This window comes from Rhineura floridana, chromosome 13, assembly GCF_030035675.1.
Source record: "Rhineura floridana isolate rRhiFlo1 chromosome 13, rRhiFlo1.hap2, whole genome shotgun sequence".
Classification (NCBI taxonomy): domain Eukaryota; kingdom Metazoa; phylum Chordata; class Lepidosauria; order Squamata; family Rhineuridae; genus Rhineura; species Rhineura floridana.
The window spans coordinates 948356-974350 of NC_084492.1; the positions used below are offsets into that span (position 1 = coordinate 948356).

The 25995-nt window shown below is 49.5% G+C and overlaps 1 protein-coding gene and 1 non-coding gene across 4 annotated transcripts in view; both read right to left on the reverse strand.

Annotated features, from left to right (window-relative positions):
• Positions 1-3012: 3012 nt before the first annotated feature.
• LOC133369023 (SNF-related serine/threonine-protein kinase-like) overlaps positions 3013-25995 on the reverse strand; it is a 37294-nt gene continuing 14311 nt past the window's right edge. For all 3 annotated transcript variants that reach the window (XM_061593824.1, XM_061593825.1, XM_061593826.1), the window contains 4 exons: positions 7871-8012; positions 7003-7215; positions 6301-6438; positions 3013-6211 (listed from right to left, as the gene is read on the reverse strand). In XM_061593824.1, the coding sequence (XP_061449808.1) occupies positions 5119-6211; positions 6301-6438; positions 7003-7215; positions 7871-8012 (1586 nt within the window). In that variant the 3' untranslated portion in view covers positions 3013-5118. The remainder of the gene's footprint in view (positions 6212-6300; positions 6439-7002; positions 7216-7870; positions 8013-25995) is intronic.
• On the reverse strand, positions 25868-25986 carry LOC133369444 (5S ribosomal RNA). The gene has a single exon (XR_009758888.1). It is a non-coding gene; the product is annotated as a 5S ribosomal RNA (ribosomal RNA).

The following is a 25995-nucleotide window of genomic DNA, read 5'->3' on the forward strand; positions in this document are numbered from 1 at the left end:
GGACCTGGATAGACTAGAAAATTGGGCTGAAATTAATAAAATGAAATTAAATAGACAAATGCAAGATTCTGCATTTAGGCCACAAAAACAAAATGCACAGGTACAGGATGGGAAATACCCGGCTTAGCAGTAGTGCGTGTGAGAAGGACCTTGGAATTGTAGTGGATCGCAAGTTGAACATGACCCAGCAGTGTGATGCTGCGGCAAAAAAGGCAAACGCGGTTTTGGGCTGCATAAACAGAGCTATAGTTTCCAGGTCGAGGGAAGTAATAGTCCCACTATATTCTGCATTAGTCAGGCCTCATCTGGAATACTGCGTTCAGTTCTGGGCGCCTCATTTTAAGAAAGATATAGACAAGTTGGAGCGGGTTCAGAAGAGGGCGACGAGGATGATAGCTGGTATGGAGAACAAGTCTTATGAGGAAAGGTTGAAGGAACTTGGCATGTTCAGTCTGGTGAAGAGAAGGCTGAGGGGTGACATGATTGCACTCTTTAAGTACCTGAAGGGCTGTCACATAGAGGAGGGTAGATTTGTTGTCTGCTGCCCCAGAGGGTAGGACTAGGTCTAATGGTTTTAAGTTGCAGGAGCGTAGATTCAGATTGGACATTAGAAGGAACTTCTTGACAGTAAGGGCAGTTCGGCAATGGAACCGACTGCCTAGGGAGGTGGTGGGATCCCCTTCGCTGGATGTCTTCAAGCAGAGGCTGGACAGCTATCTGCAGGAGATGCTCTAGCTGTGGATTTCCTGCTGTGAGCAGGGGTTGGACTCGATGGCCTACAAGGCCCCTTCCAACTCTATGATTCTATGATTCTGCATCTGATCAGCACATCAACCCGTTCCCACTCCAGGTGTGGCTAATAGAAACACTTTGGGATAGGCGACTAATGTGTTCACAGCCTTATTTGTCTTGGTGCAGTTTAAATCCATTGTTTCATGCCCTACCCTGAACTGAAAAAGTGAACTAGGGCTGGGAATCATAGAATAGTAGAGTTGGAAGGCCATCCTATAAGGCCATCCAGTCCAACCCCCTGCTCAATGCAGAAATCCAAATCAAAGCATTGCCGACAGACGGCTGTCCAGCTGCCTCTTAAATGCCTCCAGTGTCGGAGAGCCCACGACCTCTCTAGGTAATTGGTTCCACTGTTGTATGGCTCTAACAGTTAGGAAGTTTTTCCTGATGTCCAGTCAAAATCTGGCTTCCTGCAACTTGAGCCCATTATTCCGTGTCCTGCACTCTGGGACGACCGATAAGAGATCCCAGCCCTCCTCTATGTGACAACCTTTCATGTACTTGAAGAGTGCTATCCTATCTCCCCTCAGTCTTCTTTGGGTAAGTATCATTTGGATTTCTCAGGTGTTGGACCCAATGGAAGAGGATTACTCTGGTGGATGACCTACACTGGGAGATGGGCAGGAGGACAATGTTGATTCTACTGGATCTCTCACCAGCTTTCAGTTCCATCCGTAGCAGTATCCTTCTGGGGCACTCAGTGGAGTGTTTTACAGTATCCCAGAAGGTGATACTGAGGGGCTGCTCTACTCGCTGGGGTTTCACATTCCACGAGGTTCCATTTTGTCTCCCATTGCTCTTCAACAGTCTACATCTGGGGGTGGGGGCAGGGACCTGTGGCCATGTCCTGGCTCAGCCCCTCAGAATCTGACTTGGCAGATCAGTTACAGATTACACAGATCTCTACATAGCACTGCTAGGCATGGCTGCTCAAGCAGAGGTGTTGCAGCAATCAGACTCACCCCGAGACCCCTTACATAATCCTGGGGTGGGCACACTATTTGTGCAGTAATTGTTTCCTGGCTCAGAACTGGCTTAGCAAATGGGCACTCCTGTGGACAGGATGAGAAGCGGGCCCAGTCTATTCACACCTGCGCAGATGGTGGCACATCCTTGGAGATGGGAGTTGGTACACCTCAGCCAGTTCTCCCCCAAGCTGCACCTCCGCACACTCCTCCAATTCCGGTGGCACTGAAGGGGGCAGGAAGCTCGATGGAGTCCAAGGGCAGGGTGATATGAGGGATGTTCTCAGACTCAGACCTGTCTCCTGCAGCCGGAGCCTCTGAGGCAGGCTGTCACTGGGCAGACTGCTGAAGTCCTCCTCAGTTCCACCCTCCTGCTGCTTGCAGGCCACTGGGCCCTCCCTTGGATCCTCCTCCGTTCCACTCTGCAAAGAGTTCCCAACAGGGCTCATGACAGGCCATCCTGATGTTGTTGGACTCCGCTTCCTGTCAACCTCAGCCAGCATGGCAAAAGATCAGGCATGATGGAAGTTGTAATGCAACAAAATCTGGAAGGCTGCAGGTTCTCCATCTGTGATTTAGATGATACTGCTAATGATGTCATTTGGGATGCAGTATCATTTAATTACCTATTACAAGCATTTTTAAATTGACCACAAGAGAGGTTTACGTCACAAGAAGAGCCCTGCGGGATCTGACCATACCACTTCTAACACTAGAGGTAAGATATAGCCATCATGGCTAGTAGTCATTGGTAGCCTTATCTTTCAAGAATTTCTCTTTTAAAACCATCCAAGTTGGTGGCCATCACTACATTTGTGGGGTTAATTCCATAGTTTAACTATGCACTGTGTGAAGATGCATTTTCTTTTTTCTATCCTGAAATTTCCAACATTCACCTTCATTCACCCAAGTTGTAGTGTTATGAGAAAAATGTATCTTCATCCAATTTCTCCACACCATGTACACACTTGTCATGCGCCCTCTTACTTTTTTTTCTACACTAAAAGGCTCCAAATGTTGTACCCTTTCCTCTTGGCCACACTTCTTTGCTTCCCACCTCTTGACTAGGCCGTGTCTTCCCCGTTGCCCCTCAGCCTGCTCAGTCACATGTACTGGCAACAGCGGCGGCAGCAGCAGCAGCGATGATGGAGGGGCCTTCCACCCCACTGGAAAACAGCCACAGCACCCAAGGCAGGCCTGAAGTTTGGTCACCAGACTTTCACTTGAAGGAGGAAACACACAGACTGCGTCAAAATCCAGCACAGTCATTTTATTGGAGTAAACTTTCCGCCTTAGATCCAATCAGTGCACTTTATACAGAACCCAAAGAGCTCAACAATCAAATTCTCAATTCATTTCTTGCCAGCAAGAAGGATAATAATACACAGAAAGCTTATTTTCCTGGAAGAGTTTCAGAGAGAAGATGAAGATTTTGGTGTTTGGCAGCACTTACATGTTGTGGTACACAGCAGGGGAGGCACAGGAGGGGGAACAAACATGACTGGGGGGCGGGGGAATGTGTGTGTGTGTGTCTCTCTCTTCACGCACAGAAGTCCCAGCATAGCAGCTAGTTTGCCCTCCCTTGACTAGCTCAACCAGACCAGCAGAGTCCTTGCAGGGGAGTTGCAGGGAAAGGAGGGAGGATTGCTGGCAAAGGGGGGGGGCGAGAACATGGCTAGTTAACTCCTAAAAAGTGCATTTGCTGCCCAAGGCATTTGCTCTAGGCCTGGGGAAAGGGATACGAGCCTTCTCTATGTTACATTAAAATAGACTATTCTTAAAAAATATTTTGATTGCTATAAAAAGCTCAGTTCTTCAGGCCTAGCAGAATTGGGATGCCTTGGAACGGAAACATACGCTCCTCTGGAAGCAACTTGTGGCTTCCAAAAGGTCAAGGGAATTGGTCAGAAACTGACAGACAGCTCAGAGCTGGATTCAGGGACTCCTTCCTACGCACAGTGCCAGGCACTCAAACCAAGCAGCTAGTCCATAAGCAGCAGGGTACAAACGACAGGGGCAGAAAGGAAGGTTGGGCCTCCTCAGCTCAGTCATAGTACTAACAGAGTGGGATGCCTTTCAAAGGCGGAGCAGCCCCCCCTCCCCCACCACTCCCCTGTAAACTGCACCCAGCAGCAAGGAAAGGCCAAGGGGTGAGGTGCATGCCCTCGCCCCGCTGTCTCCCACAGGTGCAGAATCTCACCCTTGGCTCCTTCACAGACACTTGGCCCAGATTCAGAGGCTTTGGGCCAAACCAAACATAGCATCAGTGGCCACCTTTGACTGCTTGCCCCACGAAGGGGGTAGGGTATGTGTCCGATGCTGACCTTCAAAGGGAGGCACAAGGGATCAAGCCCTCCCCAGACCCAATGACCCCTTGCTTAAGTCCCATCTCCGCCCAGCTCGGCTCTGGTTCCAGGAGTGAGCTGGACTGGGAGGCAGGCCAGATTCCAGAGATGAGAGAAGGAGACCGGGGGGTCCCTGGGGAAATGGAAAAGGGGCCAGATTCCTCACTACAGATCCTGTGATGTCTGTCTAGAAGATCAGAGGCAGATGAAACATTTCTTTGTTCTCTCCCTGGAAGAAAAGGGGAGATGGCTAGGAGGGATCTCCGCTCCCTCTGCAAAGATCTGAGATGCCTTGGCAGTCACTGCCTGGGCATTGAAGCAGAGCTCCGGCAGGGAACTCTGTGGCTTCCATCTGAATTGACCCTGGACAGCAAGGGTGGCCCTTGCAGCTTACTTGCTCAGGACAGATAAATCCCCAGGCACCCCTGTGAGGACAGGAAAGATGGGGAGCGTGTGTGGGAAGAAAGACGCCCTTGAGACACTGCCAGGGAGGGAAAAAGGGACCACTGGAGACGGCTTCCTCCCCAAGCCCTCTGCCAGTGGGCGCACCAGGACCAGGGGTCTGTCTCCCCATATGGCTCTGGAATGGGATGCAGCACAAAGGCCTCTTTCGGCCTCTTCTCTGATGAGCTGCTCTGGGCTGACTCAGAACCACCTTCTTGCTATTGAGAAGAGCTTCTCCAGCATGGGCCAGGCAGGAGCTCCAGGCATCCCCAAGCCCACCCCCAGCCTTCGGTGGAGTTCCAGGCTCAGCATGCGGTGAACTAAGGGGGAGGCCTAGGGGCGGGGGTGGAGCAGCCATTTGGTTCCCCCAGTTCAAGCAGTTATGCAGAGCTAGTGTCAAAATGCAGGCAGGCGTCCACCCTGTTGAGGCAGGATGGTGGCAGCCATTCACTGGGAGTAGAGGATTATGGGAATGGACCAACATTAGCCTCCAGCCAGGGCCCTCTGCTTTCCATCATGGCCACTGTCCGCTGCCTCTGGCCTGCTTCTCTCTTGCAGACGCAACACAAGGCTCAGATGACATGGCAGCAGTTAAACTGTCCCAAGGAGAGGAGGCTCTCCTTGGAGGTGGGACGGATCCGGAAAGCAAGGGCCTTCTCGCAAAGCGGAAACTGCAGGATCCTCTCCTTCAGGTTGGTGCTCTTGCCTTTTGCAGGGTCGAACTTGATTGCGTTGTCCGTCAGGCTTTCACTGCCACGGCCGTTCCTGTCGCTCCCCTGCTTTGGCCGGTGGGCGGCTCCCATCTCAAGGCCCTTGTCCAGGTTCTGGAACTTGTCTGCCAGGTCTGAGGCTGGACTGATCCTGGCCGCTCTCTGAGTGAGAACTTCACCATTGCTCCCAGTCTCGAGGAGTTCTCCCGCCCCTCTCTTCAAGAGCTCCTCCCCCCCCTCCGAGTCCCCTTTCACTTGGGGACGGTTGTTGTTGCGCTCTTCCCTTCTCACGCGTTGCTCAGTTGTGCCAGTCGCCACTATTGTGCTGCCTTTCCCACCCATCCCAGATTTGCCTTTGGGGGCCCCTTCTGCTGGTGCTTCATGGCCTCTTTCCTCCCCGGGGATGGGGATGCCCTCCTCTCGCTGCAAGGCCTCCTTGCCTCTCAGATATGGAGGTCGCTGTGGAGCTGCCAGAGCGAGGCTCATGTCAGGCCCTTGAGGCTCCAGGCCATGTGCCCTAGGGAATCCAGAGGCAAGAGTCTTCCCTGCTTTGTTGTGGGCTCCCAGACTTCGGCAGAACAGCAGGGAAGCCTTGGCACTCTGGAAGTCACTCATCTGCTCTTGATTCAGAGAGGAAGTCCTCCTCCTGAAGAGGCCAGGCCTCCCCTCTTCTTCCTCCTCCTCGTCTTCCTCCTCCTCAGAAATCTGCTGCAGGGCGGGGGTGCTCTTGGCAATGGGGGTCTCAATGAGGGAGGGCTGGATCAGTGCTCTGATTGGCTGCCCGCATCCACGGAAGCTGGAAGGGGAGTCCTCTTCACCCAGAGCAGAGAAGGAGAGGATGGACTTCCCAGAATGCTCTACCAAGTTCTCCAGAGCGCCCTTGGCTACAGGCAAAGGGCTTTCGCCTGCGATGGGTGGCGGGTGGCCGGGCCCCCCCCCACTGCTGCAGGAGCTCCTGAGAGAAAGAGAGAAGAGAGGAGTACAGCAGCCACACCTACAGCAAAGCAAACATGGGCACAGAAGGGCATCTCGCCAAAGACTTGCCTGCTCTGGCCATGCTGGGCCAGACTGTAGAGCAGGCCAGCCCCGTGGCCCTGCTTCTCCTGTTTCTCCCGGAGGATCCTTTCGGCCAGCAGGAAGTATGTGGCTGTGACATGGTTATAGCGGTTGGCCTCCAGGGCTCTATTGGAACACAAGTGGCAACAGTCAGAAGGCTTGACGCCCAGGAGGACGGCCCAGCCTCACGCAAACCCAGGGAGGGGCCCCTGCTAGCCTCAGCTCCAGAAAGCAAAAAGGCAAGGGGCAAAGAGCCTCTCCTGGCAGATAACTCAAAATGGCTAGAGGGTGCTCGTGGCCAACAGGCTGGTCTGAACCACTGGGGTATCTTTACGTACCTGCCACTCTTAGCCCCCAACCTACAGTGGACGAGACATTCAACACAACCTAGAGATATGGACTGTCCCCTGCTAAAGAGGCTCATTCTCTCCCAGGCTTCCCCAACCTGGTGCCCCCCAGATGTTTCAGACTACAACTCACATCAGAAGTAGTCCTACTGGAACTCTATAGCACTTCCAAGTAACCCCTCCCCTCCCCACCCCCTCCCAGCCAATTAGAGCTCCGGACAGAAGTCCTATCCAACAGCAATCATATCTCCCCCATTCCAGTTCCACATCCCATCACACCCTTCACCCAGTTGGAGGCTCAGATTGGCAAGGGCCATGTGTGCGGGGGAGGGGGGTTTCTCACTCTTGGATGGTTTCTCGGTCCGCAATGTTGCCACACATCATGGCCTGGATGATGATCTCATGCTCTTCCCCCGAGACCCGCCTGTGTGACGTCAGGGGCAAGAGGCAGTGGCTGGCAGGCGAAGGGTCCACCCCTTGCAGCCACGGGTGCCTCTCAATCTGCTCCAAAGAGGCCCTCTTCCGGGGGTCCCGCTGCAGCATCTGGGCAATCAGGCTGTCCAAAAGAAGAGGAGGCCATCACTCAGCAGGAGGGCCTGGCAGAGTTGCAAAGAAAAGCCAAGGGGCAGCAGCAGGAAGAGCCTTATGTTGACAGGTGCCCGGGGGGGGGAGGAGCCGCCCTTGCAAGGAATCTGCCTGGATATCAGTCAGGCTCAGCACCCCCTCAACCTCCCCCCCCCAGTACTTGACCCAGAACAGAGGCAGCCTGGCACGAGGGACAGTCTCCAATGGGGCATCTCCTGCCCAAACTCAGGCTGCTTGGCTGACCTCCCCTGCCACGCTCCTCCTTGCCTGGGCACAAACCAGCGGTGGCCTTGTGGGCCCCAAGGGGCCAGAGCCCCCCCTCTCTCCAGGGATGTTCTAGCACAGTGGCCTCCCCCAACCTGGTGCCCTCGAGATGTTTTGGACTCCAGTGGCCACACTAGCTGGGACCAAGTTGTAGTCCAAATCATCTGGAGGGCTCCAGGATGGTGAAGGCCACAGTGCTGTGATTTGGGGGATGGAGCCCAAATGCCCCAGAGGGGTTTCAGCCTGTTTTCCCTATACGCCCTCCCAGACGCCCTTGACACCCAGCACCTCCACCCTATGGAAGGAGGGGGGTGGAATGTCAGCCCTGCATGACAAGTGTACGTGCATGTGTCTCATCATACTGTGCACATTGGGAGGAGACGTGAGGTGGGATGACGTAGCGGCAGTCCAGGATCATTGTCAGGGTCTCGCTGTCATTGGCCTCCTGGAAAGGCGGATGTCCAGACACCAGCATGTAGAGGATGACGCCCAGGCTCCATACATCTGGGGTGCAGACAGAGAGAGACAGAAAACCCTCAGGAGGAGAAAACTGACCTGGGAAAGAGAGGGCGGCAGGCAGGCAGGCAGGCCAGTGACATGTGTGCCTTCTACACCAGCCGGACAACAGCACTCCAGGACAAAGAGGAACCAAGGTAGCCACGCCACATCTGTGGAGCATCCCATGCCCTACTGAGACCTGGGAGATCCCAGTTCAAACCCCCACTCAGCCATCAAGCTCTGGGTCAGTCTCAGTCTAACCTACCTCGCAGGGTTGTTGTGAGGATAACATTTTAAGAGGGAGAACCATGTACACCACCTTGAGCTCCTTGGAGGAAAGATGGGAAATAAATGTAATAAAAAATAGCTCATCTCAGTTCCACATTCTTTAACCAAAACACTCAAAATCACTTGCAGAAAATGAAAGGGAAGTTTTACTGAGACCAAACAGCCCAAGTGGCTGAAATCACAAGCATTTGAGATGCACTTATACAATGTAAGCAGCCACTGTTGGGATGGGGTGGGGGAAGAGATGACAAGCAGGACTGGGACCACAACAGGCAGGGTTGGGGTTTAACCCTTTCCTCCATACTGCGGTGCTAACAAAAGTCCCCCAGCTCCTCACTGTAACCGGGTTTGCTGTCAGAGGACTAACTGCAGGTGTGAATGGGAGGGGGGCAATTTTCATAGAGACCAAGTTGGGAGCGGCAGGATTACTCACTCTAACAACATCACTTGCTCACTCCTTCCCCTCACGACAGCTATTTGTTTTTTTAAGTCCACATTTACTGCTTACATCAAATTAGTGGCACCTGTTTTTCTGCAAGCCAAGAGGGGCAAGTGACCCCCCCCTTCCAGGTGGCTGCTGCTCCCGGTCTAGCAAGGTGGGCCTACCAGTGACTGGCTCAAAGGAGGGAGGGGACTGGGACTAGATGGGCCCCCTCTCCTGTTTTTAAAGGGGCGTCACCACCAAATGTCAGCTGCTGGAACAATTCTGGAGGGAGGCACGCTGTGGCAGTCCAGGGACTGCCAAAAGTCTGCATTGCCTTGGGACTTCCAACCATGAGACTCACCCGGATCAGCACTTTTCTCAAAGTGATCCTCTCAGCTTTGACCAACCTACAATGGGAGGCGCATGTCCTAGAGGTCTGCTTTCCCCAGTATAACACCATCTCTCCCTGCTATTGCCCCAGACAGATCAATAGTCTAGCCTAAACTGGCATGTTAGGGAGAGAAATTAGCAATGAGTCTTGTTGGCACCTTAAAGGCTAACATATTAATGATCTCCTAACTAAGCCATGTGTGGGGAACCTTTGGCCCTCCAGATGATGCTGAACTGCATTTACCATCAGCCCCAGCAAGCATGGCCAATGGCCAGGGATAATGATGGGAGTTGTCGTTCAGCAACATCTGGAGGGCCAAAGGGAGCTGGCGATGCAATTCTCCAGGCCTCCCTCTTCAGCTCTTGGGCCCTTCCCAGGCCCTCCCCTCCCTGGTCTCCTTAGGTGCTTGTGTCAGGCTGGAGTGTCTCCGTGAACTGTGATAACGCCTCTTGGAGGAGGGAGAGGCGTCGGGGATGTGTGTGGAAAGTTCCGACTTTGATGTCGCCTGCTGTACACATTAAGTGCCGCATCTTCTGCCTCTCTCCCTTTTGCCACTGCAGGCATACTGCCCCTGGAAGGCTGCCCTTGGGGGAAGGTGCCCCCCTTGGGCTAAAAAGGTTCCCCACCCCCTGGTTTCTGATGCTAAATTTGTGTCCATTTATTCTTTTGCATAGGGGGACTGGCTGGTCTGCCCCACAGAGATGGTGCACAGCCATCACCAACTCCTGTAAACATGTGGCCAGAGCTGACCTCCAGGCTTGTGGCAGGGTCTGGTTCCTGGGCATCTGGCTCTGTTATGTGGCATATTTTTGCTGATAAGCAGCTGTGCTGTGTTATGGGACTGTCTCAAGCCAGGCAGAACTCCGCAGAAAGGAGGGTCACTCTCCAAAACAAGCTGCAGATGACAGACATGTTTGGCCGGATATAGCAGGAGGCTAATAGCAGACATTTGGTGCTCCCGTCACTTTCTCTTCTAGGTCTACTCTGTCGTATACTTAACTCCTTCTCTCCCATTATAACTGTCATTGCTGTTATATTTATGAATCAACTTCTATATGTGCATCAAGACAAACATACCATAGAAACAACTAAAAATAGTTTTTTAAAACAGGACAAAACAACATTTAAAAACAAGACAAAATGACTATCTAAGGCAGAGGCCTATTCATCCCACTGGAAAAACTTGTCAACACAAAAAAGGCTTCAGCTGTTTCTGGAAAGTACAGATAGTGAGCACCTTCCTTATCTCGACAGGGATGCTGTTCCACACAACAGGGACAGCCACACTGAAAGCCTTCCTCTGATTTGCTGTGGAGCAGGCTTCTGATATTTCTGGGACTTTGAGGAGAAACTCTCCTGCAGACAGCAGCAGCCTCCTGGGTATTTAAGGGATGAGGCAGCCTCTCAAGTAACCTGGCCCTGTGCCAACACCCTGAACTTGGCCCGGTAGCAGACTGGCAGACAGTGCAAATCCCACAAGGAAGATGTTCTATGCTGGCGGCAGTTTGCCCCCCAAAGCAGCCTAGACACCGTGTTTGCACCAGGTGCAGCCTCTGGGTCAACCTCAAGGGTAGCCCCACATGTACTCGTTTATAATATATACCCAGCCCCACCTGGAGACGGCACTGGGGATTGAACTGGGGACCTTCTGCATACAAGGCAGATGCTCTGCCCCTGAGCTATGTCCTTTCCCCAAGGGATCAAATTATCTCCAAATGCCCATGGCACTGGCAGGGAGAAGGTGCTGCATGGGTCAAGGAACCCAAGGAACAAGGGTGAGAGGAAGGTGGAGGAGTGAGGGAAGGGAGGACCGTCTCTCTCTCTCTCTCTCTCTAAAAGCCAGCTCCCCCATTCCGTCACGTTCTAGAACTGGGGTAGCTAACCTTTGACCAGTGGCCGCTGGTGCCCTCTAAAACTGGTGAGGTTGCTATGAGGTCACAGGGGCCAACAAGGTCACAAGGACATGGCAAAGGTCTGGTTTTCTTCCCATCCTCCTGCACTGAAATATTCTGTGGGTGCTTCACCATTGTAGTTTTACAAATACAACCTAAAGAAACAGAAAAGTGCCTTACTTTTTGCTGTACACCGCCCTGAGAGCTATTTGTTGTACACCGCCCTGAGAGCTTTGCTATGGGCGGTATAAAAATTGAATTAAATAAATAAATAAAATAAATACTTTGGTTTAGGAGGGCTCCACAAAAGACAATAAAATTATTCATAATGCAAAATGAGTATTTAAATATGTACAAACACAATGGTTACAGCATTGGACTAGGATCTGGAAGACCCCACTCAGCCATGAACAACACTAGAAACTCTTTTAAACATCTCTCTCCTTCTGCCTCCACCTACACAGAGGCCACTCTTTTCTTTCAAGCTGTATCTGGTTAGATGCAAAACATTGATCACCCACACACACACCAAGGAGTGACCCATTTGGGTTCTGCTTTTCCCTCCTCCTCCTCCCCCTCCCCCTCCAAGTCAGCAAAAGGCCCATCAGGACTAAAGCATACCCTCTAGGGTTGCCAGGTCGGAAGCATCCCAAAACCTGAGATGTCATGGGGTGGGCCCTAGTGATGTCATGGGGCGGGCCTTAGTGGCATCATGGGGTGGGCCCTAGTGACATCATAAAGCATGATACATTAAGTATCAACCACAGTTGCTTGGAGCATACCATTCAAACAAAAAAAATGCCTTTCCTGTCCAAAACACCTTCTCTCGACTTCTGTGCAAGAACCCAGGAAATTCTTTGCAAACTTCAAGAGATGGACACCTAGGGATATTGGGAGGGGTGTGTGTGGGGGGGGGAGGGGGAGAGAGAGAGAGAGAGAGAGAGAGAGATTCTCTCAAGGACAGAACTGTCCTGTTTACTTGCTGCCCTGGGCTCCTGCTGGAAGGGCGGGATATAATGATAATAATGATAATGATGATGATGATGATGATGATGATGATGATGATAAATGAACATTAACACTAGCTTCACCAAATAACATAAATTAATGAATTATTTAAATCACTCATTGCATTTTAGAGGAATACAGGAGCATAAAATATGGTCTATCCAGATAATAAATCTTGCACAAATACCTAGAAGTTCAGATGATGAAGATCAAAGTACTGCAGGAATTATTTTAGGTAACTGTGATAATCCTTAGGAGAAATATTTCTTCCACTATACATACCACGTTGTACATTCCCATTACCCTCTGCTTAAGCCAATAACATTTTTCTAAATCCTGTGATGTTAAAATCTAAAGCTCTCCTATAAAATTTTACATTTTATAAATGATATATTATAGATTAATTACAGAACTTCTGAAATATATTTTCCTTATGCTGGAAGCACTAGTTAGTCTCATTTAAAAATCCCTCCACTTTTTACATTTTCTAGGTTTATTCACTCTCCCACACATGCTTCTTATTTTAAAATGTGTTGTCCTGGAGCGCTCCAAGCACTAGAGGCCTAAACCCAAGTATGGAACACATCTCTTCTAGTCTAGCACCGGAAAGCACACCAGGGCAGTTGTTCCACAGATTCTACAAACCTATAATAATTATAGATATGCCATGCATTAATTAGTGCACGGTGTGTGCATCACCAGCAGCATCTTAAGGCAAAAGGAGGGGCCATATACCTGAGCCTCAGTGTATGAGGTGCAGTCAATGAAGGGGGGGCATAGGGAGCTGCCTGCCACCAAGTCAAACCATTGGGTACATCTATCTCTGTACTGCCTACACTGACTGGCAGCAGCTCTCCTGCGTTTCAGGCAGGGAGTCTTCCCAAGCTGCACCTGAAGATGAACCTGGGGCCTTCTACATGTGAAGCAGGTGCTCTGCCCACTCAGCCACAGTCCTTCCCCAGGGAGTGTGGGGAGTTCCGGAGGGGGGAGAGGGTGGCTCAAGGCATGTTTGAGGGAGAAGGGAAACTGGGGGAAGGCGGGCTCTTTTGGCAGGAGCCCAAACTGAAGTTAACCTGCAAGAAGGTGTGGCATGAGGGGGTGCCCACCTGCACTGACCCAAGTGTGCGAGAAGGGTTTGGTTCAGTTTTGTTTTTTGGGACAGGGGGGCAGGAAACTATTAGAGGGTGGTTAATCCAGGCAGCGCCCTATCAATCCTGGGGAGGGAGCAGCACCAGGGATCAAGGGTGGCTCTCTAGTCCTCATGGAGGATGGTGGGTTAAGAACCTAAGAAGAGCCCTGCAGTGCTGGATCAGGCCAACGTGGGCTCATCCAGTCCAGCACATCCTCTTCTCACAGTGGCTGACCAGCTGTGGGGCCCCCGCACTCCCCTTCCGCAATCCGCGGCAGGATAGCAGGGCAGAAGCTTCAGAGCCGCCCACCATTCTCCCGCTTCACCTACCTTTCTCTCTGCTGTTTTTTGCAGCGCGCGCAGGTTTGGCAGCAATACGAGTGTGTAGCACACATGCATGCCATCAACTAAGATGGCGGCAGAGGCTTCAGCCCCTCAGGGAAACCTCAGCCGCCATCTTGATTGATGGGAAACCTGTGCGTGCTGCAAAAAACAGCAAAGAGAAAGGTAAGTAGAGCAGGGGAATGGCGGGGAGCTTGGGATCTCCTGCCCTGCGGCCAGCCCTGCTGGGTGGCCATGCCACACCACACCACGCCAAAAACCGGAGATCCAGGCACAGGGGGTGTGGTCTGGCCGGGGAGCCAGAAGACACCCCCGAAGCCGGAGACTCCGGCCAAAAACCAGAGATCTGGTAACTCTAATACCCTCCCACACCACTCTGTGTTTTTTCCCTTGCTCCCCATGCAGCAACATACACCCACCCACCTACTCTGCACAATCAAACACTGTTGTGACCTCACGGAAATCTAGCTACTAATTTCAAAGGCTGTCTGCAGAAAATGAATCCTGCTTCCTGCTCCTTGCAAAAGTGAGGGAACAGCAATGCAAACTCAGACGCCAATGCAGATTGCAAATGCATGCCTTTGATTGACTCAGACTGAAATGCATGCCTCTGAGCATTGGGGAGGCTCTTCATAGGAACTTCCAGTGTGTTTCCGAGGGACTCCTCCTGATTGGTTAGAGTTTATTCTATGGGAAATAAAATCAAAATGGAGGTGCTGAGGGGGCTCTTGCCCTCCCTAAGCCACTCCTACTAGAATGTTACCCCTGGAAACAGGGGTAGGACCATAGCAATGATTGCAATTGCCTGTGCGATCCAGAGATGATTGGACAGTACAAAAGATGGGCAGAAACAAGTCCAGAGAATGTAAGGGACAAAAAAAGGACGGGGACATAGGCTTGGTGGTTAGGGTGGGCAGTGCCCCACAAGCCCTTAATGAGGGACCTCCACTGCCTTTGATCCTCCCAATCTTGCTCCACTCCAAGTCCCATCATTCCTGGCTGACGGGAGGTGTGTGTGGGGGGGGTCTGAGATGGATGCTCCCCCCACCCTGCTGTAGAATCACCAGGAAGATGAATCCAGCATGAGGCTCTGCAAGCAAGACAATCTCTCCACAGCTTCCGTGGGCCGCAGCAGCAGCGTTGGGCTTCCCTACAAGGGAGGGAGCCGAGGTCACCCAGTGGGTGGGGTGTCAGCAATAAGGCTCTCTTGGCTTCCCCTGTGTAAGGAGGAAGCAGAACATGGATGGCCACAGGATAAGCTGCCATCTCAGATCCTTTTTAGCACCTGAGCAGCCCTCCCTCTGATTGGCTCAGGCAGGCTCCTTGCAAAAGCTCTTCTTGTCGCCTGCCAGGCATTTCTGCCCGGGAGGGTGGAGAACCCCAAGACCACCCTTCCAAGTCCTTTATCTTCCACCCCGACCCACACATATGTCCCTCCATTGCTTCCAGAAAGCTTGCAACTGCTTTCTGTCCTCAAGACTACAGACGTGCCCAGATGCCCTGGCTTTTAGGAGGGTCAACCCTCCACTGAAATTGTCCGGTCCCAGACAAGTCAAGCAGTAGAGGGAAGAAGCTGGTTCTCACCCCGGACATGCACGGAAGGGGCACTGTGAGGTACTTAAACGCCTTGGGGAACAGTTCGAGGCCAGCAGGATCCTGACGGGACATCAGGAGGAAAGACCAAGGGAAGAGTCCTTTCCTAAGGACCACCATCCCTACCATTTGAGGAGAGGCCCTCGCGCTGCCAGAGGACTTCGTGAGTGACATCCTATCTACCTGGGAGAAATTAGGACTACGAAACCAAAGAGTGTCTGAGAAGACAAGACAAATAACATCTATCCATTCTAGAGCCAAAGAGGTGCAACCCCTTCGGCAGATCAGCTCCCCAGATAGACTTTGAGCTTATCGAAGTAGCACGTAGCCCATTGGACTCTTTTGGACCTTCTCACACGAGGTGGGGAGGCCAGTGACTTGCACGGCTAGAGAAAAGTTTGGCTTTATTGCTGTTTGCTTGGTATTTCTTATCATCACAATTCTAATATGGCTCCTGCGGGAGTTAGGCTTGCTTTCCTAATATTGTATAGCCTCCTTTTTACAGGACATCCTGACTGGAGTAGAAATACAGACCTGAGGCTAATGGTCGATCTCGCTAGAGGAATGAACAAGAGTACTTGCTGGATCTGTATGCATACCCCAACTTATGAAAAGGAAGGTATCCCACTAGTAGGAATACCTCTGAATGCAACTGGTCTTGTTTCAGATGAATGGCTCAAACGCGATGAGTCTCTGAAAAGTCTCGATACTACTCAGTATGTAGCCCTGTCCGGATGGACAAAAGGTGAACTTTGTTTAAAGTTCATGGGAAAAACATTCATTGGTAGCAGCCAATGTGAATGGGTCCTTCATCGAGCCAAAGGTAGATGGAGTCTCAGTAACTCCACTGGGCCAATTATGAGGAACAGGCGGAGGGTAATGGAACCATTGTGTATGGCTCTCGGGCACCAGTGGCTCTCATATTACAATGAAACCTGTACTCAAGAAGAAGCCACCATAGCCATGCTTATGTATGGCGAGGAAGGGGTGAGACAAGACGGATTTGCTCACATCCTTCCTCCCTTAATGGGAACAACACATAGTTATTGGTGGATCTGTGGACACAAGGCCTGGAAGAAATTACCCATAAACACAAAAGGAACTTGTTATATTGGACTTTTAGCTCCTGGAATCAGAATTGTGGACACCTTTCCTAAGGGTCCGATACGAAATTATCGAAGGGTAGCCCCAAGTCATAAAATCCTGGACGCATATAAAGATCTTAAAGCTCCAGGTGAGTCCTGGCTACAAGGTATCTTCCCCTTTTATGGGGCAGGGACAAACCATTTAGATATCTTAAGAATTTGTACTCTGCTGGAGAAGTTCATGAATGAAACTGCTGATGCCCTTACTATGATTAACACTGAACATAAACAGGTCCGACAGTTTGTCTTGCAAAACCGCATAACGTTGGACTATCTTTTGACATTGCAAGGTGGAGTCTGCAGCCTTATTAGCCCAGAATGCTGCACTTACGTCGTTGACGGTTCTGTAAATATCACTGGATCTATCGATAATATTAGCATCTAAGGTGCATGAGGTTAAAACCTCTGGGTGGCAATGGAGTCTGGGGGATTGGTTCAGTGGCCTGAGGGGCTGGATAAAATCAATCCTCTTCGGACTATTGTTGGGTATGTTGTTCCTCTTTGCCATGTATATCTTGGTTAATTGTGTATTGTTTGGTTTAAAGAGTACCATGCAAAAGACCACCCAAATGTTAACACCGGCTGAAGTGAAACAAATGTACTTGGAATTTGATAGACAACGGATGGAGGAGGAAGAGGAGGTGTTATCTATCATGCAAATTGGGATGGGACTCGAAAGGAGTCCCATAGGGGGGAGTGAGGTGGATTTCGATCAATACTGAACAAGTCTGACTGCCATTCTCCCTAGACAGGGAGTCACGCAGACAATAGAGAATAGTGCTGTTGTAGTGAAAATATGCCAAGGACATTGATATTGCAGGAATGGAGGGAGGATGGATGGTACAGGGGGCAGAGCATCATTGTAGCATTGTAACATAGGATAAAGCAATGTAACTGTTGCCATGATTATGACGGAGGTAAAGGTATATAATTGTCTGTAACTAACCACCATTTTGGGGGAAAGAGCTGAGCCCTGTACTCTACTCTGGCTAAGCGCTTAGCTAAATAAACAACCTTAAAACAGGCGTTGGCTTCATTATTAAGTCTCCTCAAAAAGAACTCAGTCGTAAATTCCACGACATTAATTTGTAGATGCCTCCAGGAAATTAAGATGATAGGTGGGTGGGTCTCACTAGCTCTGAACCCAGCAAAGCAAAAGGAAAACTAAAAAGTGGGAAGAGATCTGGGGCCTACTGCATGAGACCTGAAGCTCGGTTTTCCTCCCACCCCCACACCATGTTACCATTTGTTAGGCCCCTCGGCCAATGGGATGGTGGGCAAGTCAGAGATGTGAGGGGCATGCCCAGAGCATGTTGCTCCCTCCAGTAAGTCTGGGCATACAGCTAGATTGTAGCTCTTAAATCAACAAGTCTGAGCTTAATTATAAACACTGAAGAGACCGAGGAGAATAACTTCTTAGGATTCTCCGGATGTCCAGCAGTGACCTTAGGTGAGACCTGATAGAGATCTGAGAGATCTGTGAGAAATGTCTGTGAGAATGGAAAGGTGATGCGATTCCAAATCGGATGATCTAGATGAGAGACTATAAAAGAAAGATCACAAAAGCAGTTTTTTATCAGTCCTCGTGGACTGGTCATACGCTGCTGCCAGTTTGCCTAACTGCCAAGTCTTATTCTGAGGCTTATGTGAGCCCCTCAAGGGTGAGATTTAAATTACCATTCTTTTCTATAAATGTGTTAAGATGGAGACTATAAGAATATACTCTACATATTACACCAGTGCTGAGGGAACTGCATGAGTCACCCATCAGCTACTGGGCTATGTTCAAAGTCTTGCTGTTAACATATAAAGCCATGAACAACTTCAGACCAGGTTACCTGAAAAAAAAGCTGCAAGATCACTTAGATTGCCTGGGGAAATTATACTTGTGACATTGTACCCTACAGCATATCATAGGGCAGTGCCCCCAAAATGGGCATTTGCTGCTGTTGCCCCTTCCTTCTGCCATGTGTGAAGCTACCACACTTCAGACCTACTGGCAGCCTTGGGTACTTCCCAGAGAGTAAGTTCTCACAGCAGAGAATATCAGAGGCTGCTGATTAAAGGTCCTTGCAGCCGCTGCTGCTGCTGTTCAGAAGTGGGGTGGAGGTGGGGATTGCATCTCACTATTGACCAACTGGCCAAGCAGGAACGAGAGGTGGGCTGTGTGATGTTCCTATATTAATGTATATATGGTAAGTGTTGTTGTTTTAGAAGATACATGGTAAGTGGAGTGAAAGAGGAGGGGGAGTGAATGGGCAGTAGAATGCGAGATGATTGGCTGAGTGTTTAAAATGGCTGAGTGTTTAAAATGGCTGAATGTATAAAAGGAAGAGTGAGAGTGGAATCGGGGGGGGGGAGAAGAGAAAGAGTGGATTGCTTGCTGGGGTTTGAGAGAGTTGTTTGCCAGGAGAGAGTGGAGAAGGAGGGAGGTGGAGTTCGGATTAGTATTGAGTAAAACCATATGCTTATGTGCCTTAAGAAGAAATCTTGTTAATCTTGTTAGCTTTGTTATCTGTAATAAATACTTAATTTGGTTTACCAAAGGCCTGATCCTTGGCTGGGGTTTCACAGACCAGAAGGGAGGGTAAGGTAATGACCAAGGCTGAAGGGGAACTGTAACAAATGGTGGCAGCAGTGAAGAGAATAACAATACCAGTATTCAGAGTCTCTGGGAATACTAGTATTGGGACGTTACTGGTGGTTGCCTAGCAGGGGGATCTGTTGAGAACTGTGCTAGAGCGGATAGGTAAACCATAAGAGAGTGCGGTCCGGACTGGTGGAGTCCCTGGTGGTGCCTAGAGACAGGCAGTAACCACGAGCAGGTAGGAACCTGACAGGGAGAGCCAGGGAAGGACACATCACAGGCTGATCTTCTCTCTGTGCAAAACCCCAAAGGGATGCATGACTATGAGCAGGTGAAGGGATGGTTCACAAGGCCATACATGGCTTGGTCAGTGTGCGACTGCCAGGACTCTGCACAAATTTAAGGAACAGGTGGAGGATGGGGCTGATGAAACCCTTTTCCCTCAGCCCAAAAAGAAATTCTGTGGACAAAGAGGGCCAGGAATTTGAAAGCTGGAGATCCATCTCCTCTCCATCTTGTGCCCTGCTAATGTCCAGGAATTAACAACAAAGGAGACAGTGATGGGCAGCAAACCATAACTCCCCCCACCCATTAAGAACTCCAACATCTCATCTGCCCCTGCTCAGCGAGATGGCTTTCTCATGAGAGGGAAGACTGCAACATTTGCAACTTTTCAGTTTAGGAAAAAAGTGTGTGGGAGGCAGGGAGAGATATGATAGAGGTGCATAAAAGTTATGCATGGTGTAGAGCAGTGTTCTCTAAACTTGGGGCCTGAGATGTTGTTGGACTACAACTCCCATCAATCCCAGCCAGGTTAGCCAATGGCCAAGACGATGAGAGCTGCACTCCAACATCATCTGGGGACACAAGGTTTTATTTATTTATTATTTGATTTATATCCCTCCCTTCCTCCCAGTAGGAGTCCAAGGCAGCAAACAAAAGCACTAAAAACACTTTAAACATCATAAAAACAGACTTTAAAATACATTAAAACAAAACATCTTTAAAAACATTTTTTAAAAACGCTGTCAAGACTTTTTTTTTAAAGATTAAAAACATTGGTGTTTTTTTTAAAAAAAAGTTTTAAAAACATATTAAAAAGCAATTCCAACAGATGCAGATTGGGATAAGGTCTCAACTTAAAAGGCTTGTTGAAAGAGGAAGGTCTTCAATAGGCACTGAAAAGATAACAGAGATGGCACCTGTCTAATACAGCAAGGCCCCGCTTTTTGGTGTTCCGCTAATACGGCAGCGCCAGTGGGTGGCTAGAGCTCCCCACACTACAGCTGCAGCACGGCAGCTGGAGCTCATGTGCTACAGCTGATCGCTGTCAGCTGTAGAGTGGCGGCGGTTTCCACTTTTCAGCGGGGGCCTGGAACGTAACCTGCTGGGGCCCTACTGTATTTATGGGGAGGGAATTCCACAGGGTAGGTGCGGCCACACTAAAAGTCCGTTGCCTATGTTGTGCAGAACGGACCTCCTGATAAGATGGTATCTGCAGGAGGCCCTCACCTGCAGAGCACAGTGCTCGACTGGGTATATAAGGGATAAGACAGTCTTTCAGGTATCCTGGTCCTAAGCTGTATAGGGCTTTGTACACCAAGACTAGAACCTTGAACCTGGCCCGGTAGGAAATGGGCAGCCAGTGTAATTCTTTCAGCAGAACTCAGGGACATCCAATGTTGGAAGATTCAGGACAGACAAAAGGAAGTACTTCTTCATACAGCACATAGTATGTGTATAGCACATGGTATGTATGTGTATATGCTATGGAATTTGCAGTGATGGTCCCCAACTGGGACAGCTTTAAAAAGGACTGGACAATTTCATGGAGAATAAGAGTATCAGTGGCTACCAACCCTGATGGATATGTTCTCTCTCTGAATGCCAATAGCTGGGAATCACAAGTCCTGCCTGGGGGCTTTCCATAATGGGCATCTGGTTGGGCACTATGAGAATAGGATGTAGGTTTAGAGATGGGCCTTTGGTCTGAACCAGCTTCATGGCTCTCAGGGTAGAGACACACTGACGGTTCTGCTGGTTCCAGTACATACTTCTGAAAATGGGGGCACAAGACACAAGTCAAATTCCATCCCTTTTCACTGTAAAACCGGGTGGTAGCAGCTTCACTGCGGTATTTTAAAAAAACTCAGCTTCAAAGACATTGCACAACTGATCAGCAGACAAACCTGTTCCCTCTCCAGGTGTGGCTAACGAAAATGCTTTGCTCTGGTGACTAGGTGTGTTCCCAGCCTTAGGTTCTTACGGCTACTCTTTGCTTCCCCAAGGAACTGCAGGAATGTCACCTTGCCCCCCCTTCTGTAAAATAATGACAACTTCTGGGTTTGTTTGCATGTGCCTTCCACCCCAAGACTCAGAAACTGTTAGCTCAGACTTACAGTAGCAATATGAGATAACCATACTCCCTTAACCCCCTCCCCCCGAATTCTAGAATGGTCTCCGCCAGCCCCTGGCCCCTCATGATGTCATTGGGAGCTCTTGCCTTGTTTCCAACTTGCTTCAAAATCTGTGGTTGTCCTTGTCTACAGAAAGCAATAAAAGGAGCAAGTTTAGGGGCTGTAATTGTTGCATGTCCGGTGCTGTAAATAAGCCCAAGGATCAGGGCCGCATGCATGTTGCAATCCTGCAGAATGGGTGTAGGCAACGCCTGCTGAGATCTCAGGGTGAAGGGAGACAGACCCACTGTTAAAAACACCCACCCTCATGGTATGTTCTTCGGCTCCAGGCAAATCTGGCTCTCTTTTACCCTTAGTGTTGAAGGACACATGAAGGCGGCAGCAAAGCAAAAGGACTTAATCTCATTGTTATTTTAAAAAACACTGGTGAATAAACATTCATTGCTATTATTGTTATTATTATATATGCCTTAAAGAACAAAACTGCTCCAACTGTGGGGGGCCCATGGTGACATCACAGGTACTTGTCATCACCCAGTCTGCGCTCTGGCACAACTGAGTGTTTTCCCTCCTTTCCAGAGCCAGTCCCTGGAGAGGAAAAGTACAGCAAGATGTCTCCTTCAGAAACAGCTCTAAGCATCTGCCTGTCTTTGGCCTGAGAGGCAGCCGGGGAGGGGGTCTGAACAAGACTCCCAGCTTCAGGGCCCAGCATCCTGCCCATCCAAATCAAAACTCTGCCTAATGATGTCAGGAGCAGAGTTTGGTGCAGGATCCCAGGCGTTTCAAGGCCACATGAAGCTCCTCCCCAGGAGGAGGCAGCTCAGCAACTCTGCAGTAGAGCATCTGCCTGGCACGCAGAAGGTCCCCGGTTCAATCCCCAGGGCCATCTCCTGGTAGGGCTGGGAGAGAGGCGCTGCCAGCCAGTGCACACAGTCTGACTTAGTATACGAAGGCAGCTTCCCACCCTAAGCAGCAGGACTTGTAGCTGAAGGGTGCCCTGGCACAATGCTGACACAAGACTTGGCAAAACTGAATGTTTAATAAAGAATGTGGCTAGCTCCTTCCCTCCAGACCCGCTTGGGTGCTGGGATCAGCAGAGGGGAGCCCTTTTGGTAGTTCTGCCACCCTCAGAAGCTCGGGGGATTGGCCTGGGGAGGGCCTTCTCTGTGGCAGCCCCTAAGTGGTGGAGCTCCCTCCGCACCGAGGTGGGTCTGGCAACCTCACTGCACAGCATTAGGCAATAAAGCTGTTCATCCCAGCCTTTGACTCCCGAGATGTGTTTTTTAGGACCCACCCTATTTGGTGATTTTAAGATTTTTTAAGGATTTTTAATGCTGTATCTCAAAATTGTTGTAACCTGCCCTCTGGGCAAAGGGTGGGCAACAAATGCTAACAACAACCATAATAATAATTTTTAAAACCTGCTCCCAGTCAGCCTAATGCAATCATGTCTTGTTTGTGACACTTTCCTTGCTTCAGGCAAATGCGAGGCTCCTGGGGCTTCTCCACCTCCAACGTATCCTGCAATACAGACCAGATCTTAGCCAGCAGGGCTGCTGATGAAGAGGGGGCAGGGCATTTTTAAAGTGATAGGTGTGTGACTAATGAACACCCAGTCCTAGCTTTTGGACACACAGTGGCACAAATGGACACATAAAATTTAATCATTAAACCAAGAATACAAATTCAGACTGGATTCTAAATAGATGACTGGGGGGGGGGGGGAGAGAAAATCTCCTTTGCAGAAATCTAAATAATTAATCTTTTACTACAAAATAGAATCATAGAATCATAGAGTTGGAAGGAGCCTTGTAGGCCATCGAGTCCAACCCCTGCTCACAGCAGGAAATCCACAGCTAGAGCATCTCCCACAGATAGCTGTCCAGCCTCTGCTTGAAGACATCCAGCGAAGGGGATCCCACCACCTCCCTAGGCAGTCGGTTCCATTGCCGAACTGCCCTTACTGTCAAGAAGTTCCTTCTAATGTCCAATCTGAATCTACGCTCCTGCAACTTAAAACCATTAGACCTAGTCCTACCCTCTGGGGCAGCAGAGGACAAATCTGTACCCTCCTCTATGTGACAGCCCTTCAGGTACTTAAAGAGTGCAATCATGTCACCCCTCAGCCTTCTCTTCACCAGACTGAACATGCCAAGTTCCTTCAACCTTTCCTCATAAGACTTGTTCTCCATACCGGCTATCATCCTCGTCGCCCTCTTCTGAACCCGCTCCAACTTGTCTATATCTTTCTTAAAATGAGGCGCCCAGAACTGAACGCAGTATTCCAGATGAGGCCTGACTAATGCAGAATATAGTGGGACTATTACTTCCCTCGACCTGGAAACTATAGCTCTGTTTATGCAGCCCAAAACCGTGTTTGCCTTTTTTGCCGCAGCATCACACTGCTGGGTCATGTTCAACTTGCGATCCACTACAATTCCAAGGACCTTCTCACACGCACTACTGCTAAGCCGGGTATTTCCCATCCTGTACCCGTGCATTTTGTTTTTGTGGCCTAAATGCAGAATCTTGCATTTGTCTTTATTGAATTTCATTTTATTAATTTCAGCCCAATTTTCTAGTCTATCCAGGTCCCTTTGGATTTTATTCCTGTCTTCCATTGTGTTAGCTATCCCTCCCAGTTTCGTATCATCCGCAAACTTCATAAGGCTTCCTTCCACCCTGTCATCTAAGTCATTGATAAAAATGTTGAAGAGTATCGGCCCCAGGACAGAACCCTGTGGCACTCCACTCGAAACCTCCTTCCAGTCCGAAGCAGAGCCACCGACAACCACTCTTTGAGTACAGTTTTCCAACCAGTTGTGAATCCACCTGACAGTATTTCCATCTAGTCCGCATTTGACCAGTTTGCTAATCAAAAGGTCGTGGGGGACTTTGTCAAACACTTTGCTGAAATCTAGATAGATGACATCTACAGCATTTCCACCATCTACTAAGCTAGTGACCCGGTCAAAAAAAAGAGATGAGATTAGTTTGACAGGATTTTTTCTTGACAAACCCATGCTGGCGCCTACCAATCACAGCATTGTCATCTAGATAGTTGCCAATGGACTCTTTTATTATCTTTTCTAATATCTTTCCCGGTATTGAAGTCAGACTGACCGGCCTGTAATTCCCCAGATCTTCTTTTTTACCCTGAAATATCAAATATTTTCTTTTCAGTCTTGTCTAATCCCAGAACAATGTTTTTGTGAACTTTAAAGTTCTGGCATTAGAGGATCCAGTGTTTTTAGTTATCATTGTGTGCTTTGCAGTTTTTAATTACCTTCAAGTTACTGCAAAGCAAAAATAAAAATAATTCCCAAATATATTTTTTCTAATATCAGAACTGTGGTGTGTTAACCAATTTTTCTTAGTTCTGAAATTAGAGTTCTAGATATGATGATGATTTTTCTTTTTAAGTGATGTATTTACTGGTGGGTTAGGCTAGTAGCTTATGTAAATACATTTGCAAGGTTGTATCACTCCCGCTTTTGGTTTTGGTTTTTTACTTTGAACCACTTTCACCTCAATCCAAACATCACAGCCTGTACATGATAGAGAGGCTTGCATGTGCAAACCATCTAAATGAAAAAAATGGATACCAGTGACCATGCCTAAAAAAAAATACTCTGGAGGGTGGAGAGACAGAGGGTTATTCCCACGTATGGGGCCTGTGCTGACATCTGCACCTGCCCTATGGTGGGCTTGTGGGGTCCACAACTTTTTGCTCAAGCAAGACTTTTGCAGTTTGCCATGAACCAGTTACAAACCCACCGATCAGACAAGCAACCCAACTCTCGCACTCTGCTGTCTGTCCTCCAGCCACAGGCTGGCGCAAAGAACCAGCAACATTCACATTCAGAACAGAGAGCGGGGAAGCTGCTTGTAAGACTGGATGCTGAGGAGGGGGCAGGTTCTCTTCCTCTCCCCTCATACCCTGAGTGAGCGGGATGGGGGGTTTACACCCAGCCCTTCATGCTGAGAACTGGGGGGCCGGGCCCTGGTCCCCAGCCCCACATTTTTGCCTCTAACACCTCTTGGCTGTTGAGGAAAAACAGCAGTGACCTTGGGCTGCCTGCACCTGCCCAGTCAGCTCTCAGAAGCCCTGCTGGAGGAAGGAGTCGCTCCCCAGCAGCCGGCCTGCACACTCTGGTCACTCATGGCTCCCACAGCGCAATAAATAGCATCATTGCAGCCTTGGAGGAGGAGGAGGAGGAGGAAGTGATGCGGGTGGCAGAGAAGGAGAACAGCAGCTGTGACATCCTCTCCCCTCAGCCTAAGAAGAGCACAGCAATTTCCTTCACAAAAGCACCTCTGGGGAGCACAGCAGGAAGTCACTCTGAGGAATAGCTGCCAAGTGAATGCCAAAATCCCAGCCATACTGTTGTTATTAATTCAATTTACAACCCTCCCTTCCTCCCAAAAGAGCCCAGGGTGGCAAACAGCAAAATGCCAAAACAGTACAGTTTAAAATCAAATAAAAAATATTTAAAACAAAAACTATCAAGAAACATTTTTGTTGTTATATGCCTTCAAGTCGATTATAACTTATGGCAACCCTATCAATTATATATATATATATATATATAGGGTTTTCACGGTTAAGAGGTATTCAGAGGTGGTTTACCTCTGCCTTCCTCTAAGCCTATGGCACCTGGTATTCCCAGGCAGTCTCCCATCCAAGCACTAACCAGGCCTGACCCTGCTTAGCTTCCGAGATCAGATGAGATCAGGCATGTTCAGGGTAGTATGGCCGTAGGCCTAGAAATA